Source organism: Jaculus jaculus, chromosome 18, assembly GCF_020740685.1.
Source record: "Jaculus jaculus isolate mJacJac1 chromosome 18, mJacJac1.mat.Y.cur, whole genome shotgun sequence".
In the NCBI taxonomy this organism is placed as follows: Eukaryota; Metazoa; Chordata; class Mammalia; order Rodentia; family Dipodidae; genus Jaculus; species Jaculus jaculus.
This window is the reverse complement of record NC_059119.1, coordinates 63,648,548-63,668,680: the sequence shown is the minus strand read 5'-3', so window position 1 is coordinate 63,668,680 and position 20,133 is coordinate 63,648,548. Positions and strand designations below refer to the sequence as shown.

Here is a 20,133-nt window from a genome sequence, read left to right as displayed (position 1 = left end):
GTTTTCCAAGGTAGGGTCTCACTCTAGCCTAGGCTGACCTAGAATTCACTATGTAGTCGCAGGGTGGCCTCGAACTCACGGCAATCCTCCTACCTCTATGTCCTGAGTGCTGGGATTAAAGGCTTGCACCACCACGCCCTGGCCTATAAAGTATTTTTTAAAGTCCATTAGCAAGTTATCATTTCTTTACCTGTATGAATCTATCCTCTCTTCTAACTGAAATTTATCCCTTGTAATTTCTGACATCAAAAACTTTTGTAAAGCCAGGTTTGGTGGCATACACCTTTAATCCCAGCACTCGGGAGATAGAGGTAGGAGGATTGCTGTGAGTTCAAGGCCACCCTGAGACCCAGGCCAGCCTGGGCTAGAGAAACCTTACCTTGAAAAACAAAATAACAACAACAATTTTTTTTTTTCCCCAAGATAGGGTCTCTCTCTAGTCCCTGCTCACCTGGAGTTCACTATGTAGTCTCAGGGTGGCCTCAAACTCATGGTGATCCTCCTGCCTCTGCCTCCCGAGTGCTGGGATTAAAGGTGTACACCACTATGCCTGGGTTTTTCTCTCTTTTTTTGGGGGGGGGACCTATTTTAAGACCACAGAATAAATGGTACCTTATTGTACCAAGCATTAAGAGTTTGTTAATATAGGGCTGGAGAGATAGCTTAGCAGTTAAAGCCAAAGGACTTGGTTTGATTCCCTAGTACCCATGTAAAGCCAGATACACAAGGTGGTGCATGCATCTGGAGTTCATTTGCAATGGCTAGAGGCCCTGGCACACCCATATTCCCCCTCTCTCTCTCTCTCTCTCTCTCTCTCTCTCTCTGCCTCTTTTTCTCTCTCAAATAAATAAAATATTTTTTTTAAGTGTTGTTGAGCCGGTGTCATGATGCATGCCTTTAATCCCAGCATTCAGGAGGCAGAGGAGGAGGATCACTGTGAGTTTGAGGCTACCCTGAGACTCCATAGTGAATTCTAGGTCAGCCTGAGCTAGCGTGAGACCCTGCCTTGAAAAGAAAAAACACAGTGTTAATATATAACAAATATATATAAAACTTACAGCTGGTCATGGTGGCATACACCTTTAATCCCAGCACTCAGGACACAGGGGTAGGAGGATCGCAATGTGTTAAAGCCACCTTGAGACTACTTAGTGAATTCCAAGTCAACCTGGGGTAGAAGGAGAGCCTACTTTGAAAGAAGTTTAATATAGTACTGTAGAGATAGCTCAGCACTTAAGAGCACTTGCTTGCAAGCCTCCTGGCCTACGTTGAAGTCCTCAGTACACTCATGAAAGCAGATGCACAAAATGGAACATGTACCTGGAGTTTATATGCAGAGGCCCTGGTGCACCCATTTTGCTCTCTCTGCTTGCAAATAAATACATTTTAAAAATACTTTTAAGACATGTAATTTAATATAATATGTAATTGTTTAAATATAGTTTAAGCCGTGCGTGGTGGCACACGCCTTTAATCCCAGCACTCAGGAGGCAGAGGTAGGAGGATTGCCGTGAGTTCGAGGCTACCCTGAGACTCCATAGTGAATTCCAGGTCAGCCTGGGCTAGAGTGAGACCCTACCTCGAAAAACCAAAATAAATAAATAAATAAATATAGTTTAATGGGTATTCTGGAGCTTTTATATTTATTTGCTTGTTCTTCTAGGTCGTACATTTCCTGTTGATCAATTTTTTCTGGAAGATGCAATTGCTGTGACAAGGTAAGGAAGATGTTAACATTCAGCAGAAATCTTTGAAAATAAGATTAGCAGTTTATGATAAGTGAAAGTTCTCCTGATGGTGCCTCCCCAGGGGCCAGATACCAAGGAGCAAAGATAAGCCGATCCCTCTATGCCCTGACCCACAACATCCACAAGTGATAAAATGACTTTTGTGTATACCACATGTGGTAATTTGAATGGATGGTCCCCAGGGGTGCACTAAAGTTTGTGATTCAGATCTGCAGCCATCTGGCTGGAGGAGGTGTCACGTGGGTGATCATAGTTCCAGCCCCAAGGTGTGGGGGTGGATTTGGAATTTCAGTTTAAAGACGTTCAAAGTGCAGGAGTTTTGTCTGGTATCCCTGGAGTCTGCTTGCTTGTGGTACTGGTGTGACATTCAGTGGTGGCATGGGGCTTCTCTCTCTCTGCTCGGACCTAGGGAAGCAGGCCTGCTTCTTCTGCCATTATGGAACCCCCCCTCCCATCTTCAATAAATCCTGTCTTCCATTAAAAAAAAAAAAAAAGATTAGCAGTTTACCTTTTGGGTGCCAAGGTATTAATACACATGTTAGTCCTTCTTCCTTTTTTTTTTTTTTTTTTTTGAGGCAAGCCCAACAGACTACCTTTTTTATGCAACAGTAAGAGTGTGTATGAAAGAGAGAGAAAATTGCACGCCAGGGCCTCCAGCCACTGCAATCAAACTCCAGACACATGCACCACCTTATGTACACATGCAACCTTGCACACTTGCATTACTGTGCATCTGGCTTACATGGGACCTGGAGAGTTGAACATGAGTCCTTAGGCTTCACAGGGAAGTGCCTTAACTGCTAAGCTATCTCTCTAGCCCTAGTCCTTCTTTTACTTTATTTCATTTGAGCATTTTGTTTTCCCTTTTTTTAAGAATTTTTTTTTAAATTTGCAAGCAAATAGAAATAGATAGAAGAGAGACAGACAATGAGATTAGGTGCACCAGAGCCTCCATCCACTGCAAATGAACTCCCAATGCCTATACCACTTTGTGTATCTAGCTGTGCATGGGTACTGAAGAATCAAACCCAGGTCGTTAGGTTTGCATGCAAATGCCTTAACCTCTAAGCCGTCTCTCCAGCCCTGTTTTCCTTTATCTTTCAGCAAGCAGACTGCCAGTATTTAAATCCTTCTAATCATTAACTCTAGCTCTAGCAAGTAGTTTAATCTCTTCATCTCAGTTTCATCCTATATACAGTGGGTAGATTCGCATTAACTTCTTTACTGGGTTATGAGCATTGACTGAGGAATTCATCATTGAAAAGCTCATAGTACTTCTAGCACATAATACATGCTTTGTAAATGTTAGCTGTTATAATCCTTCTCCCAAGGAACTGGCAACATAAGCAGTACTAGGATGTCTGTGTGCCGGCTGGTGTGATGGCTCAGCAGAAAGCACTTGCTTGCAAGCTTACAGGCCTGAATTTGATTTTCCTAGCACTCACATAAAGCTGGTTATAAACTGGATTTTGCATGTGTCTATTACCCCAACACACCTATGGCCATGGGAGTTGGAATCAGGAGAATCCAGAAGCTTGTGGGTCTATTGGGCTTTTGCACATGCAGTGACCAAAATACAAAGTGTGGGGGGGGGGTTGGAGATCTTGTTCAAGTAAGGTGGGAGAAGATATAAACACACAGGATTATCCTGAGACCATTACATATATATGGCATATATGCCCAAAACACACACACAAAGATGTCTGGGTATATGACTTCAGTATTGGTTAGAAAATGGTAATGTCCATTTTATGAAGATTTTTCTCCTACTCTTTTTTTTAAAAATTATGTATTGATTTGTGTGGATGGGCTCTCCAGGGTCACTTGCCACTGCAAACTACAGATACATGAGTCAGTTTGTGTTGTGTTTAGCTTTATATGGGTGCTGTGGATTTGAACAAGGCCAAAAACTTTGCAAGCAAGCACCATTTAACCACTGAGCCATCCCCCAGTGTTTCTCCTATTCTGTCACCTTGATAATTTCTTAAGATCTCATTGATCTGTGTCCTGTTTCTTCTCACTATTAAACTTTTTTTTTTTTTAGGGCTGGAGAGATAGATTAGTAGTTAAGACACTTACCTGCAAAGCCAAAGCACCCAAGTTTGATTCAGGGCTCATGTAAGCCAGATACACAAGGTGGCACATGCATTCGGAGGTCATTTGCAGTGGCTAAAGACCCTGGCTCATCTATTTGCTCTATTTACCTCTTTCTCTCTCAATAAAATAAAATAAAATAAATAGTTTTAAAAAAAAAAAAACACCTCTTGCTGGGCCTGGTGGCACACGCCTTTAATCCCAGCACTTGGGAGGCAGAGGTAGGATTGCCAAGAGTTTGAGGCCACCCTGAGACTACATAGTGAATTCCAGGTCAGCCTGAGCTAGAGTGAGACCCTACCTCGAAAAACAAACAAAAAAATAACAAAAAAAAAAAAAAAAAACGTTGTTGGCTATCTAAGACTCACGGGATGTTTCATTAGTGGCCAATAAACTCTAGGATTAAAAAAAAAAACACCTCCAATGCTTATCACTTTAAAAAGAGTTTAAAAGTTATCTCCTTACTGTTCTTTCTATCCCAAATAAGTTCTGTTCTGTGTGTTTTTACTGGTATAGTATCCTCAAGCTAAAAGTCTTAAAACCTATGGCTATCAATTTTTAGTGTGTGCTAAAGCATACTTGAGAGATGTGGTGGTTTGATTCAGGTGTCCCCCATAAACTTAGGTGTTCTGAGTGCTAAGTTCCCAGCTGGTGATTTGGGAATTAACGTCTCCTGGAGGTGGTATATTGTTGGCGGAGTGGGGGGGGGCGGCTTATGGGTGTTATAGCCAGCTCCCCCTTGCTAGTGTTTGGCACACTCTCCTGTTCCTGTTGTCTACCTTATGTGTGCCAGGGGGTGATGTCCATCCTCTACTCATGCCATTTTCCCCTGCCATCATGGAGCTTCCCCCTTGAATCTGTAAGCCAAAATAAACCCTTTTATCCCAAAAGCTGCTCTTGGTCAGGTAATTTCTGCCAGCAATGCAAACCTGACTGCAACAGTAAGGTTGGTACCAATGAATGGTGTCATTTGCTGCTCGACACCTGACTATGTAGCTTTGGCCTTTTGGAGCTGATTTTCAAGAGGAATGTGGAAGGATTTGAAACCTTGGCCTAAGAGACGATAGCAGTGCTATAAGGACGGCTTGATGGACTATTCTGGTCAGAGTTGAAAGATCTGAAGGTAGTAAGAGCTAAGGACTGTGAGGTTTGGCTTGTGAGGGTGAGAAAGAGCTTTGCTTGGACTGGACTTAGGAGTACTTTGTGTGAGAATCTTGCTGTTATGCCTGTGTACTGAGACGTTGTGCAGGTCTGCTTTGCATAGAAACAGACTTGTGTGAGCAGAGGGATGTGGCAAAGAAAAAATGAAGTCTTTGGATGGAACTGCTGCCCATTCAGCTACAATGGAGAGATTACAACCATTGAGATTGGGCCAGCTGACCTGCATTAGGACAACAGGAAGAATGTAGACTCTTTTGAAGGGGCTTGAATGCTCAAGGAACGTCCTGTTTTTCAAAATCTGCTTTAACCCCCGCCCCTGGATTAACAAATTGGCACCCCACTTGGTACTATGGAGTATAAGTAATGCAGGAAAGAGAAGGTCATTGAATTTGCAACATGGTTTTGTGTTTTGGAAACGATCAAACGATCATGGGCAGTGTGTTTGGTGATGTGCTGATGTCTGCATGGGAATCCAATGGAGCCGTTAGGATGAACCGTGGGTTGCAGGGGAGACCCAGTGGAGATGCTGGGACCATGAGATGACTGCTAAGGAAAGCTGCTGGCCCAGATGAAGTTTTCCAGGACTGTGAGTAGCCTCACTGGAGGAATGGAATTGGAACTCCAGAGACTTGTTGCTGGTTAGAATTACCGGACTTGGAGACTTGTTATTGACTAAAGTTGTTAGACTTATAGCTATAGAGTTTGATGTTTGCCCTGGTTGTTTTAAATCTTGTATTGATTAAATATTTCTCTGCTATGCCTAATGCCACCTTTTGCAATTGGAATGTTTATTCTGTTCCATTATGGTTTTTTGGGGGGGATTTTTTGGTATTATGGCTCAGTTAAAAGACTTTGGACTATGGGAATGTTTGAACATCATTGGGATTGATAAAAATTATGGGGACTTTTAAAGTTGGACTGAATGCGTTGTGTTTTATATCATGTATTGTTACCAGTTTATGGGGACAGGGGTGGAATATGGCAATTTGATTCAGGTGTCCCCCATAAGCTTAAGTGTTCTGAATGCTAGGTTCCTAACTGAATGGAGATTTGAATTAATACCTACTGAAGGCAGAGTATTGTTAGGGGCGGGCTTATAGGTATTATAGCCAGTCCTCCCCTTGCTAGTGTTTGGCACACTCTCCGCTTTCTGTTGTCCATCTGATGTTGGTCAGGGGTGATGTCCACCCTCTGCTCATGCCATCATTTCCCTGCAATCATGGAGCTTCCCCTCAAGTCTGTAAACCAAAATCAACCCTTTTTTTCCCAAAAGCTGCTCTCGGTTAGGTGATTTCTGCCAGCAATGCAAACTGACTTGTCCTACTCCCATTGAATATGAGTTTGGGAGGGAGGGGAGAGATCATCTAGCAGAAGCTTGCTTTTCTCACTTTAAAAAATTTTTTTTATTTTTAATACAATTTTTTAACTTTAAGTAGTATTATTGTTTTTGTTTGTTTGTTTTTTGAGGCAGGGTCTTGCTCTAGCCCAGGCTGACCTGGAATTTAATATGTAGTCTCAGGGTGGCCTTGAATTCACAGTGATCCTCTTACCTCTGCCTCCCACGTGCTGAGATTAAAAGCATGCACCACCATGCCCAGCTATGGATAAGATTCTTAAAGAAGAAACTAAAATGAGGGGAGAATGAGACTGACTAAGAATACAACTCAAATGTGTTTTTAGACTATCCAGGACATTTTTCCTAGATAAGACTTCTCCAAATTCTTATCTGATCTCCCAGACAGAAGCAAAGGTATTCCAGTGAGTTCCCAACTTGAAACGGGCACAACTAATAAAATTCTGCGTGGTACAGGGATAATGTGTGAGCTAGGCAGAAGCAGAGCCACATTCTGCTACGTGAGAACATAAAATAAGTGGGTATTTTTGTTCCTTCCCAACAGGGCCACATACAGATATGCCTTTGTCTTCTTCCCTCAGATATGCATTGCAGGACGGGAGCCCTTACATGCGGTCCATGAAGCAGATTGCCAAGGAAAAGCTGAAAGCCAGGCGTAACAGAACTGCATTTGAAGAGGTAGAGGAAGACCTGAGACAGTCCCTTCACCTCCAGGACCAGGGGTCCATCAACGATGCAATGCCAGATCAGCAGTTAGATTTCAAGCAGCTCCTAGCCCGCTACAAAGGTGATGTGCTTGCCTAGGGAATATCACAACAGTACCAAGTTTTTCTAGTACTTTTTCCCAGTGTGACTCTGAAGAAGAAAAATAAAACTTTCACTTAACACTTATACTGCCATGAATTTATCAGAACAACCTTAAACTGAGAATAGCATTTCTAGTATATAGTTAAGTTATAGTTACTGTATTTGCCAGTGAGGTTTTTTTTTTCTGATTATATAAAAAAATGGAAGCTGGGTGTGATGGCACACAGTTTTAATACCAGCACTTGGGAGGCAAAGGCAGGAGATTCTTGAGTTTCCTAAGACTTCTTAACATCATCTGGGAAACTTCCTTCCCTTGACACCAACTACAGTTATTTTGCTCAAGTTAGTTAGAGCTCATGAGGAAGACCTAAGAAGGAAGGGCTGCAGTTTGAGGAGAGTCAGTCACCTCAAGAATATAATGTTTGTTTGAAAGAACTGATGCTCAAGAAAAAAAAAATGTATTTTGGGGGCTGGAGTGATGGCTTAGCAGTTAAGGCGCTTTCCTGTGAAGCCTAAGGACCCATGTTCAACTTGCCAATCCCACATAAACCAGATGTGCAAGGTGACACATGCGCAAGGTCACACATCTGCACAGGGTAGTACATGCATCTGGAGTTCAGTTACAGTGGCTGGAGGCCCTGGCACACCAATTCTCTCCCTCCCTCCCTTTCTCTTCCTCCCCCCCCCCCCCGCCCCCTCTCTCTCTGGCTCTTGTTTTTGCTCTCTCCCATTTAAAAAAGGCCAATCTGTTGGGCTTGCCTCAAAAAAAAAAAAAAAAAAAAAAAGTATTTCTGAGCTGAGTATGGAGTTCCAGCAGTAGAGTGCCAACTTTGATCCCTAGTAGTACATAACCAAGCATGGAGGAATACACCTGTACTGGAAACAGGAGGATCAAAAGCTCAAGGTCATCCTTGACAACATAGCAAATTCAAGGCCAGTCTGAAAACAAAGAAAACCCTACCTCTGGTAAAGCTGAATTTTTGTAGCGACTAAAGGGAAGAAAGTACATCAAATGTAAACATCTTTATTATCACACCAACCCAACACTCACCTTGCTCACAGGCAAGTTGACTTTGGTCAGCTGCACTCATCCTTCTGTTTTTTACCCTTCTTTCAGGGCTGAGCAAATCAGTCATCAAGACGATGTCAGTTATGGATTTTGAAAAGGTGAACCTTGAATTAATAGAAGCCTTGTTAGAGTGGATTGTGGATGGCAAGCACTCCTACCCTCCAGGTAACTGACCTGCTTCTTTAGTCAGCTCTGAATGATCTACATAGTACACACTGGGTCTCTGAGAGTCTCGTACTCAGTGAGTGTTTGAATCCTGTGCAAACAGCACATGGAGGCCACAGGGCAGTGTAGTTGAGAGTGCAGGCTTTGAAGTCTTATAAACTTCCCAGATCTGCTCTTCAGGAGTCTTGTACCCTTGGACAAAGTTGTAATCTTTTTTTTTTTTTTAATACAAATCAAAGTCATTATATTTTTTTTGATTTAGTTTGTTTTAAAAAGAAGTCAGAGGGCCGGGCATGGTGGTACTCAGGAGGCAGAGGTAGGAGGATCACCTTTAGTTCAAGGCCTCCCTGAGACTACATAGTGAATTCCAGGTCAGTCTAGGCTAGAGTGAGACCCTACCTCAAAAAACTTAAAAAAAAAAAAAATGAAGACAGTATGGGGAGTGGTGGTGCACACCTTTAATACCAGCACTTGGGAGACAGAGGTAGGAGGATCACCATGAGTTCGAGGCCAGCCTGAGACTACAAAGTGAATTCCAGGTCAGTCTGGGCTAGAATGAGACCCTACTTTGAAAAAAAAAAAAAAAGAGAAAAATGTGTAGCATTTAGGTATGGAACAAATATTTGTTGAAGGGCTGTCAACATTGGGTGATTACTGAGTGGAGTAATAAAGCAAGAAGAGACTATTGTTCCACTACATGGTACCTAAGAGAAATGGCAATGCTGCCCTCTTCAGTTTAGACTTTAACCAGGATGTGGTATTTTCTAAAGAGTTGTGTAAGCCTATAAAAATTTTGTTGTTATTGGTTTTTTGTTTGTTTGGTTTTGGTTTTGGTTTTCCCAGGTAGGGTCTCACTCTAGCCCAAGCTGACCTGGAACTCGCTTTGTAGTCCCATCCTTGAACTCACAGAAATCCTCCTACCTCTGGCTCCCAAATGTGCCATCATGCCTGGCTCAGCCTATAAAATTATTAATGTTTCTTTTTTTTCTTCTCTTGGCAAGGAGTCAGGTATAGCTAATGCCGTACATTCAGCTGAATATCTTGTTTCATTAAAAAAAAAAAAAAAAAAAGAATTATGGGCTAGAGAGATGGCTTAGCGGTTAAGTGCTTGCCTGTGAAGCCTAAGGACCCCCGGTTCAAGGCTCGACTCCCCAGGACCCATGTTAGCCAGATGCACAAGGGGGTGCACGCATCTGGAGTTCGTTTGCAGTGGCTGGAAGCCCTGGCATGCCCATTCTCTTTCTCTGCCTCTTTCTCTCTCTGTAGCTCTCAAATAAATAAATAAAATAAACAAAAAAATTTTAAAAAAAGAATTATTACTGAAAAAATTAAACATAGCATCAAAAGGAAATGTTAGGAAATTACAAAGATCGGGCTGGAGAGAGGCTTAGCAGTTAAGGAACTCACCTGTGAAGCCTAAGGACCCAAGTTCAATTCCCTATAACCCATGTAAACCAGAGGCATAAGGTGGAGCAGGCATCTGAAGTCCATTTACAGTGGCTGTGGCATGCCCATTCTGCCTCTCTCTCTCTAATAAATAAAATGCTTTTAAAAAGAAAATTACCAAAAATCAAACCAGATAAAGTAGTGATTAGAGAGTCAGTGGTATACTTGTGACTATTAGAGCTATCCTTGACAAACTTGACCATGCCATGCATATAAGGAACAGATCATAAGGTAAATAAAATATATACAATTTTTTCCATTTACATAAATTATTATGCCACTCTTTAATTTTGTGGCTTTTGGGGGCTAGAGAGATGGCTTAGCTGTTAAGACTTGCCTGCAAAGCCAAAGGACCCAGGTTCCATTCCCCAGGACCCATGTAAGCCAAATGCACAAGGTGGCGCAAGTGTCTAGAGTTCATTGGCAGCAACCTAAGGCCCTGTCATGGCCATTTTCTCTCTCTCTTTTTCTATCTCTATCTCTATCTGCCTCTCTTATCTAATAAATAAAAAAATTTAATTATGGCATTTTAGAAAGGAGTATGAGATATGTATCTTAGTATTTTATTTATTTACTTGCAAGCAGAGAGAGAGAAGAGAGAATGGGTGTGCTAGTACAAACAAACTCCAGATATATGTGCCATTTTGTCACTCTGGCTTTAAGTGGTACTGGGGAATCAAACCCATGTCATTAGGCTTTGCAGGAAAATACCTTAACCTCTGATCCATCTCTCCAGCCCTTTATTAGTTTATTAATATGATTCTATTATTTTCTTTAATGTCAATTTTAAATCCCATAAACAGTTACTATGATATCTATGTACCCATTTTAAATGTACCCATTTTAAAAACATTTTAGGGCCTGGAGAGATGGCTTATCTGTTCAAAGGTGCTTGCCTGCAAAGCCTAAGGACCGAGGTTCAACTCCCCAGAATTGGGCTGGAGAGATGGCTTAGCGGTTAAGTGCTTGCCTGTGAAGCCTAAGGACCCCGGTTCGAGGCTTGGTTCCCCAGGTCCCACGTTAGCCAGATGCACAAGGGGGCGCACGCGTCTGGAGTTCGTTTGCAGTGGCTGGAAGCCCTGGCGTGCCCATTCTCTCTCTCCCTCTATCTGTCTCTCTCTCTGTGTCTGTCGCTCTCAAATAAAAATAAATAAATAATGACCAACTCCCCAGAATCCACATAAGCCAGATGGACATGGTGGTGCATGTACTTAAAGTTCATTTGCAGTGGTTAGAGACCTTGGTATGTCCATTTTCTCTCTTTCTAATAAATAAAAGTAAAATATTTAAGCCCAGCATTTGGGAGGCAGAGATAGGAGGATCACCATGAGTTCAAGGCCACATTGAGACAGCACAGTGAATTCCAGGTCAGCCTGGGCTAGAGTGAGACCCTACCTCCCAAGTGCTGGGATTAAAGGTGTATGTCACCACACCTGGCTTTTTAAATATTTTTATTTTATGTATTTATTTGAGAGAGAAAGAGACAAAGAGAGAGAGAGAGAGAATGGGTATGGCAGGACCTTCAGCCACTGCAAACTAACTCCAGACACATGCACCTCCTTGTGCTTATGTTGGTCCTGGGGAGTCGAACAGAGGTCCTTTGGCTTTGTAGGCAAGTGCCTTAACCACTAAGCCATCTCTCCAGCCCTAAAAATATTTTTAAAGAATATTTTTAAGGGATTAATGGTTAAGGTGCTTGCATGCGAAGCCTAAAGACCCATGTTCAACCCCCAGGTTACACAGTCACACATAAGCTACGTGCACAAGTTGACACAAGTGCACGAGGTCACATATACACCTGAGGTAGCACACATTTCCGAAGTTCAACTGTAATGGCTAGAGGCCCTGGTATGTCAATTCTCTCTCATGCTCTTGCTCTGTCTCTCATTAAAAAAAATTACCAGCCAGGCATGGTGGCACACACCTTTAATCCCAGCACCTGGGAGGCAGAGGTAGGAGGATTGCCGTGAGTTCGAGGCCACCCTGAGACTACATAGTGAATTCCAGGTAAGCCTGGGCTAGAGTGAAACCCTACCTCAAAAAAACAAAAAAAATTACCAAAAAAAATTTTTTTAATCTTTCTGGAGCCGGGCGTGGTGGCGCATACCTTTAATCCCAGCACTCAGGAGGCAGAAGTAGTAGGATCACTGTGAGTTCAAGGCCATCCTGAGACTACATAGTGAATTCCCGGTCAGCCTACCTTAGAATGATACCTTACCTCAAAAAAAAAAAAAAAAAAAGTTTCTGACAGGCATGGTGGCACATGCCTTTAATCCCACCACTTGGGAGGCAGAGGTAGGAGGATTGCCATGAGTTTGAGGCTGTGGTGGTTTGAATAGATGGCCCCCAGTATATTCAGTTCTTTATTGTTTGTAGTTTGCATCTGCTGACTACCTGGCTGGAGGCAATGTCACTTGGTGATCTTAAGGTGTGGTGGTGGGTTTCAGATTTCAGTCTAAAGATATGCAAAGTGTGCCTAGCTGGAGTTCCTGACGTGTGCTGTGTGGCTTTTGGCCTTTAGGCTTGTACCTCTCTTCTTTTTCTCCGCTTGGTCCTGTGGAAGGCAGGCAGGCCAGCTTCTTCTGCCATTATGGCAGGCATCTGTAAGCTTCAATAAATCCCTTCCTCCATAACTGTACCTGGTCTGGAACTTTATCTCAATGAACCTGAAGCTGTCTGCTACAGAGGCCACTCTGAGACTATGTAGCAAATTCCTGGGCTACAGTGAGACTCTACCTCAAAAAACAACAACAAAATAATAATAATAATAATAATAAAATGTTTCTGCACTTACATAACCGGACTAGATAACTAATTATAATTTCTTTTTATCACTTTCCAATAAGATATCTGGATTTCATTAATGAGAGAATCTCTTAGTCTTATAAAGTTAGAAGGATAATTCTTCCTGTAGAAAAAGAATATCAGAGGATAGAGTACTGAAGGAGAGTGTTGAAAGAGCTTTGCTGGGCAAAAGAGGTTGCTCTGTGGTAGAGCATTTGCCACTTGCCCAGTGTGGGCAAGGTAGTAATTTTATTCCCCAGGGCCATGCACACACACAAAGAGCTTGACTAATGATTCTCTTTTTTTCTCAATTTTTATTAACATTTTCCATGATTATAAAAAATATCCCATGGTAATACCCTCCCTCCCCCCCCACTTTCCCCTTTGAAACTCCATTCTCCATCATATCCCCTCCCCATCTCAGTCTTTCTTTTATTTTGATGTCATCATGACTAATGATTCTTTTTTTTTTTAATTTTTTTGGTTTATTTTTATTTATTTATTTGAGAGCAACAGACAAAGAGGCAGAGAGAGAGAGAGAATGGGTGCACCAGGGCTTCCAGCCACTGCAGACAAATTCCAGATGCGTATGTGTGCGCCTCCTTGTGCATCTGGCTAATGTGGGTCCTGGGGAATTGAGCCTTGAACCGGGGTCCTTAGGCTGCACAGGCAAGCGCTTAACCGCTAAGCCATCTCTCCAGCCCCTAATGATTCTTATATCTCTTAAGGTGTGGTTTTCCATATCTGTTTTTCCTGTGGTAGATGGATACTACTATAATTTGTCTTTATTAAGTCAGCAATAAAAACATGATTTATTATTCATTTAAATCCATCTTTGTTTCCCTTTTTCATTTATCTTGTTTATTCTTTTTATATACCCAGGTGCAATACTTGTATTTTTACCAGGACTCGCAGAAATCAAAATGCTTTATGAACAGCTACAGTCTAATTCTCTTTTCAACAATAGACGTAGTAATCGGTAAGCTAATTGCTTTCTCTGTCCTTTGCCACCATTGCAGTTATCTACAGGGATAAATAACCAGAAGGGTCCTTTTATGGTCTTCACCCTCTTTGGACTCTCATGTGACTTCAATTATATGCTTGTTTATGCCAGCTGGAAATGGGCAAACCTGTTTGTTCCAGGAAATCTGTTATTCCATTCCAACAAAGACATTTCTCTTCACTTAGCACAGTGACTCAACAAAGTTGAATGTAATTTCAGTTTCCAGATCCCAGTGGAGGAAGAGGTAGGGGGAAGCCAGCATTGGTAATAATAAAGAAATGCTGCCATTTTGAGAGAAAATAATTTTCAACAGTTTCTCTTCTGTTAGCAAGGCACACAAGAAACACTTCCTAGAAATTTAAGAATAAAGTTCTTAGCTTGCACCACTGTCTTTAAATGGGGGGAGGGAATGGGCTGGAGAGATGGCTTAGTGGTTAAGGCACTTGTATGTGAAGCCTAAGGACCCAGGTTCGATTCTCCAGGTCCCATGTAAGCCAGATGCACAGGGTGGCACATGTGTCTACAGGCCCTGGCGCCCCCATTCATTCTCTCTCTCTCTCTCTCTCTCTCTCTGTCTCAAATAATTTTTTTTTTAATTTAAAAATAGAGCTGGAAAGATGGCTTAGCAGTTAAGGCATTTGCCTGCAAAGCTAAAGGGCCTCAGTTCGATTCCCCAGGACCACATAAGCCAGATGCACAAGGGGGCACACGCGTCTGGAGTTCATTTGCAGTGGCTGGAGGCCCTGGTGCACCCGTTCTCTGTCCCTCTCAAGTTTAAAAAAATTAAAAATAGGGGGAAAATAGAGGATTGTCATGAGTCCAAGGCTACCCTGAGACTGCATAGTGAATTCCAGGTCAGCCTGGTTTAGAGTGAGACCCTACCTCAAGAAAAATAAATAAATAAATAAATAAATAACAGTGGAAAGATTATTCTTTGCTCGTTAGTTTATTTTAAGTTTGTTAGTTGGAGAATATCAATTATTTACCCTGTAGCACTTTTCCCAAGTTGGTTCAAGGGTTTCAGTTTCTAGAACTGTAAGGATGAGAAAGAACCTTTGCACCTGGAAGAGCTGGGTCTTGAAGACCGGTGCAGAGAAGCCGTGACACTGAAGTCATGTCTTAGTTTCAACAGAAATTCACCTGCTTAATCCCATTTAAATGCTTCAGGCCAGAACATTTGATGTGGTTTAATTTCCTTTCAGATGTGTTATTCACCCACTTCACTCATCTTTATCCAGTGAAGAGCAGCAGGCTGTGTTTGTGAAACCTCCAGTAGGTGTAACTAAGATTATAATCTCCACCAACATTGCTGAGACATCCATAACCATCGACGATGTTGTCTACGTCATCGACTCTGGGAAGATGAAGGAAAAGAGGTAAAGTGAGCTGGAGAGATGCCTTAGTGTTGCACAAAAAGTCCAAAGTCGGGCATGGTGGTGCACGCCTTTAATCCCAGCACTCAGGAGGCAGAGGTAGGAGGATCACCATGAGTTCGAGGCCTCCCTGACACTCCATAGTTAGTGAATTCCAGGTCCGCCTGGGCTAGAGTGAGATCCTACCTCAAAACAGACAAACAAACAAAATAAAACAAACAAACAAAAAACATGTGCATGCGTCTGGCAGCAGGAGAACCCTGGCACTCCCACATGCAGGTAAGTATTTAAAAATAAAATAAAGGTATACTTTATGAGACAGTGGGAGTATTTGTATAGCAAGCACCATGTCCAATGAGGGTGCAAAGTTTAAAGTTGGATTTTGGAAGTAACAAATTCGTTTTCCTCCTCTTTTCAGTGTGATTTTACAAGTGTTAAGCTGAGAAAGAATTAAATAAGAAAATGTATGTGACGACACTCAATATGGTTTAATTCAGCACTTACTGCTCCCTAGGGACTCAGGCATCCTGGAACACACAGAACTCATGTCCTTCAGTAGAACTTAAGTGATTACTTAACCTTTGAAAACAAACGAACTCGGGCTTACATTCTTTTCCCGTTCAGATATGATGCCAGCAAAGGGATGGAGAGTCTGGAGGACACGTTTGTCTCACAAGCCAATGCCCTGCAGAGGAAAGGCCGGGCCGGCCGTGTTGCCTCGGGGCTTTGCTTCCATTTGTTCACCAGCCACCACTACAGCCACCAGCTTTTAAAACAGCAGCTACCAGAAATACAAAGAGTGCCACTGGAACAGCTGTGTCTGAGGTTGTATCTTGACTTGCACATTCTGCATCCAAAAACTCTTCATGTTTCTTACTCTATTTCAGTTCCATGATTCTTCTTCCCAGTATAAAACATTTTGCTAAGAATAGGCATGGATGAACTCGTTAGTTTGCAAAAAAAACTCTTCGAGTCTGACCTCTGCCATTCCTTTCAACTTTCCGCACAGTGAGGCCTCATATTTGAGTGTGTAGCCCTTAAGTAGAGTTCAAGAATATATTTGTAGCTGGGCGTGGTGTTGCACACCTTTAATCCCAGCATCCGGGGAGGCAGAGGTAGGAGGATGGCTGTGAGTTTGAGGCCACCCTGAGACTACATAGTGAATTCCAGGTCAGCCTGAGCTAGAGTGAAACCCTACCAACTTATCAAGGCACGTCTGCTGGGGACAGCACTAACATCAAATTATCCCAGGGGAAAAATCTTAATTATCATTTAGAGATAAGTAAATAAAGCTTAAAAATACCATTATCTACCTAGTGAACAAATGTTATAAAGTAAAATTTAATGAATTCAATTCAGTGGTATTAAAACTAAGGAAGCTTTAATTCAATGTGAATTTTTTGCTTGATGATATATGAAAAGTATAAATTATTCTTTGACTCAATTATTAAGTACTTGAGGGAGTATTCCCATTAAAAAAAATAATAGGGCTGGAGAGATGGCTTAGCGGCTAAGGCACTGGCCTGCAAAGACAAAGGACCTAGGTTCAGTTCCCCAAGTCCCACAGTAAGCCAGATAAACAAGGTGGCACATGTGTCTGGAGTTCATTTGCAATGGCTGGAGACCCTGGTGTGCCCATTCTCTTTCTATCTGCCAATCTCTCTCTCTCAAATAAATAAATAATAGGCATCATGGTGGTGCACGCCTTTAATCCCAGCACTCGGGAGACTATACAGTGATTCCCAATGAGCCTGGACCAGAGTGAAACCCTACCTCAAAAACAAAAAGTCAAAACAAGAAGAAAAAACTGAGCACTGTGTGGTTGAGAAAAGCACTTATCTGTCTCACTCAAGAAAGAAATTATTCCTTTGGGTCACTCCACCAGACATAAAATTTACAAATTACTATTCTGTTTTCTTTCAGAATTAAAATTTTAGAAATGTTTAGTGCTCATAGTCTTCAATCTGTGTTCTCACGTCTCATTGAACCTCCACATGCTGATTCTCTTCGCGCCTCAAAGATACGATTGCGAGACCTGGGAGCCTTAACCCCAGATGAAAAACTGACCCCACTGGGCTATCACTTGGCCTCTCTGCCTGTCGACGTAAGAATCGGCAAACTGATGCTGTTTGGATCTATTTTCCGCTGTCTGGATCCTGCCCTCACTATTGCTGCCAGCTTAGCCTTTAAGTCTCCTTTTGTAAGTAAAAAGCATTTGTCTCCATTACAATTTATGTCATGGGTTTCTAAGGGGCTTCAGGGGTGTGTGAGCCCCCTGAAAATTTGCTTATATATTGTATGTGAAGTTTACAGGCACAGTGTTCTTCAAAAAGATCTGTGCCCCAAATAAAGACTTAAGAACTGGGCAGAGCATGGTGGCACATGCCTTTAATCCCAGCACTCTGGTCTCTAATTCTTTTTTTAACATTATATTTATTTATTCATTTGTGAGAGAGAGAGAGAATGGGCACATCAGGGCCTCCAGTTACTGCAAACGAACTCTAGGTGCATGTGCCACTCTGTACATCTGGTTTATTTGGGTACTGGAGAATCAAACCTGGATCCTTCGGCTTTACAGGCAAGTGCCTTAACCATTAAGCCATCTCTCCAACCCCCAATATCTAATTCTTAAAGTCTTTTTTTTTTTTTTTTCTTTTGTTTTTTCAAGGTAGTGTCTCACTCTAGCCCACACTGACCTGTGTCTCCCTCTGTAGTTCCAGGCTAGCCTTGAATTTACAGAGATTCCTTTGCCTCTGCCTCCCAAATGCTGAAATTAAAGGCATGCTCCACCATGACTGGCTAGTATTTCTTTTGCTATATATAAATTTTATTTATTGATTTATTTAATTATTTGACAGAGGAAGCATGTATGGGCATGCCAGGGCCTTCTGCCACTACAAAGTAACTTCAGACACATGAGCCACTTTGTGCATCTGGCTTTATATGGGTACTGGGGAATCAAACTGGGATTATCAGGCTTTGCAAACAAGTACCTTTAACCACTGAGCCATCTCTCCAGCCCAAAGATATTTCTTTTTGAGTTAATTTTATTATTGTTTTTCTAGGAATTTTTCTATAATACTCCCTGTTGGTGATTCTTGTAACTTGAGCATTCTCTCTTTTTCTTCGCCAGTCAGCACAAAGTTTGTCAACTTTGTTGTTTTCTGAGAACTTCTGGCTTCATTGACTTTTCTCAGTTGTTTTTGTTACCTATTTGATTAGTATCTACTCTTTCCTGCCTTCTACTCCTTTGGGTTTAGTTTGCTCTTCTCTTTCCAGACTCTAAAGGGAGAAGCTTAGGTTATGGTTTTGATCTAGCTTATTCCTTTTTTAGGGTTGACATTTGTCACTTTGGATATTTATTTTTTATTTATTTACTTGCAAGGAGAGAGAGAGATAGAAAAGAGACAAAATCAGTAGACCAGGGCCTCCAGCTGCTAAAACACAGACTCCAGATGCTTGCACCACTTTTGTGCATCCAGCTTTACGTGGGTACTAGGGGATTGAACCCAGGCTGTCGGCTTTGCAAACAAGCACCTTAACTGCTCAGCCATCTCTCCAACCCCCACTGACCTTTTTTTTAAAATATTTTATTTTTATTTATTTATTTGAGAGAGAGTGAGAAAGATATACAGAAATAGACAGGTAGACAGAGAAAATGGGCATGCCAGGGCTTCCAGCCACTGCAAACGAACTCCACATGTATGCGCCCTCTTGTGCATCTGGCTAACGTGGGTCCTGGGGAATCGAGCCTCGAACCGGGGTCCTTAGGCTTCACAGGCAAGCGCTTAACCTCTAAGCCATCTCTCCAGCCCGCCCACTGACCTTTATAAAAAAGAAAGAAGGTCTGGGGAGATGGCTCAGCAATTCAGGTGCTTGCCTGTGAAGCCTAAGGACCCAGATTTGATTCTCTAGGTCCCACGTAAGCCAGATGCACAAAGTGGCACATGCATCTAGAGTTTGTTTGCAGTGGCTAGAGGCCCTGATGCACCCATTCTTTCTTTCTTTCTCTCCCTTCTCTCTCTGTCTCAAATAAAAATAAATTTTAATTTTTTTAAGAAAAGAAAGAGATTTGAAGCTGGCATATGCCTTTTAATCCCAGCACTTGAGGCTACCCTGAGTCTACATAGTGAATTCCAGGTCAGCCTGGGTTAGAGAGCAAAACCCTACCTCAAGAAAACAATAACAAATGAACAAAATTCTATAAAAATAGTCGGGCGTGGTGGCTCGCGCCTTTAATCCCAGCACTGGGAGGAAGAGGAAGGAGGATCACTGAGAGTTTGAGGCCACCCTGAGACTCCAGAGTGAATTCCAGGTCAGCCTGGGCTAGAGTGAGACCCTACCTCAAAAAAAAAAAAAAAAAAGATGTGTCCCTCAAATCCATTTTCCTCACATAGGTGTCTCCCTGGGATAAAAAGGAGGAGGCTAACCAAAAAAAGCTGGAATTTGCATTTGCAAACAGTGATTATCTGGCCCTTTTACGTGCATATAAGGTAAGATATAACCCCATAGGTTTGATTTAGTTCCAGTGTTGGTACCAAAGTCAGAGTAAATTCAGCTTGATCTTCTCCACAACCTAGGGATGGCAGCAGAGTACAAAAGAAGGTCCTCGTGCGGGCTACAACTACTGCAGACAGAACTTCCTGTCCGGGAGAGCGCTGCAGGTGAGGCGTCTTCTGCTGTGTTCGTTTCCAGTTCTTCCATCGTAGCCACCGCCAGAGGGCGCACTAAGTCATCTCTCCAGTCCCCCGCCCCCCTTTTTAAATACCATTTTTATTTATTTATTTGAGAGGGAGAGAGAATGGGCACACCAGGTGTTTGTAATCTGGGTCATAAACCTCTGAAACTGCACAGAAAATTATGTGCTTATACACATGGGAAGAATTTTGGAAAGAGACTATTTTCAACAGGGTCTGTGACCATTCCGAATATTCTTACTCTTTTCTGGAAACCACAGAACTAACACCGAGCCAGATTTTCTTTATATCTTTCCTTATGTCCGTCTGAACATACCGTGTGTGGATCACGAGCACACGGGAGAAAGAAAGGTCTACTATCTTTTCTGCTGCGCCAGTGCTGTAGTCCTGCTTCCAAAGCAGTCTGAGGAGCCAAAATAATCTCAGGGTGGA

The 20,133-nt window shown here is 42.3% G+C and overlaps 1 protein-coding gene across 5 annotated transcripts in view; it reads left to right on the top strand.

The window, feature by feature from the left end:
* The window catches only part of Dhx57 (DExH-box helicase 57), a 79,176-nt gene that overhangs the window by 46,463 nt on the left and 12,580 nt on the right, over window positions 1–20,133 (top strand). For all 5 annotated transcript variants that reach the window (XM_045137436.1, XM_004660051.2, XM_045137435.1 and 2 more), the window contains 9 exons: window positions 1,664–1,718; window positions 6,939–7,144; window positions 8,282–8,398; window positions 13,511–13,607; window positions 14,834–15,007; window positions 15,629–15,829; window positions 16,928–17,204; window positions 19,402–19,497; window positions 19,585–19,668. In XM_045137436.1, the coding sequence (XP_044993371.1) occupies window positions 1,664–1,718; window positions 6,939–7,144; window positions 8,282–8,398; window positions 13,511–13,607; window positions 14,834–15,007; window positions 15,629–15,829; window positions 16,928–17,204; window positions 19,402–19,497; window positions 19,585–19,668 (1,307 nt within the window). The remainder of the gene's footprint in view (window positions 1–1,663; window positions 1,719–6,938; window positions 7,145–8,281; window positions 8,399–13,510; window positions 13,608–14,833; window positions 15,008–15,628; window positions 15,830–16,927; window positions 17,205–19,401; window positions 19,498–19,584; window positions 19,669–20,133) is intronic.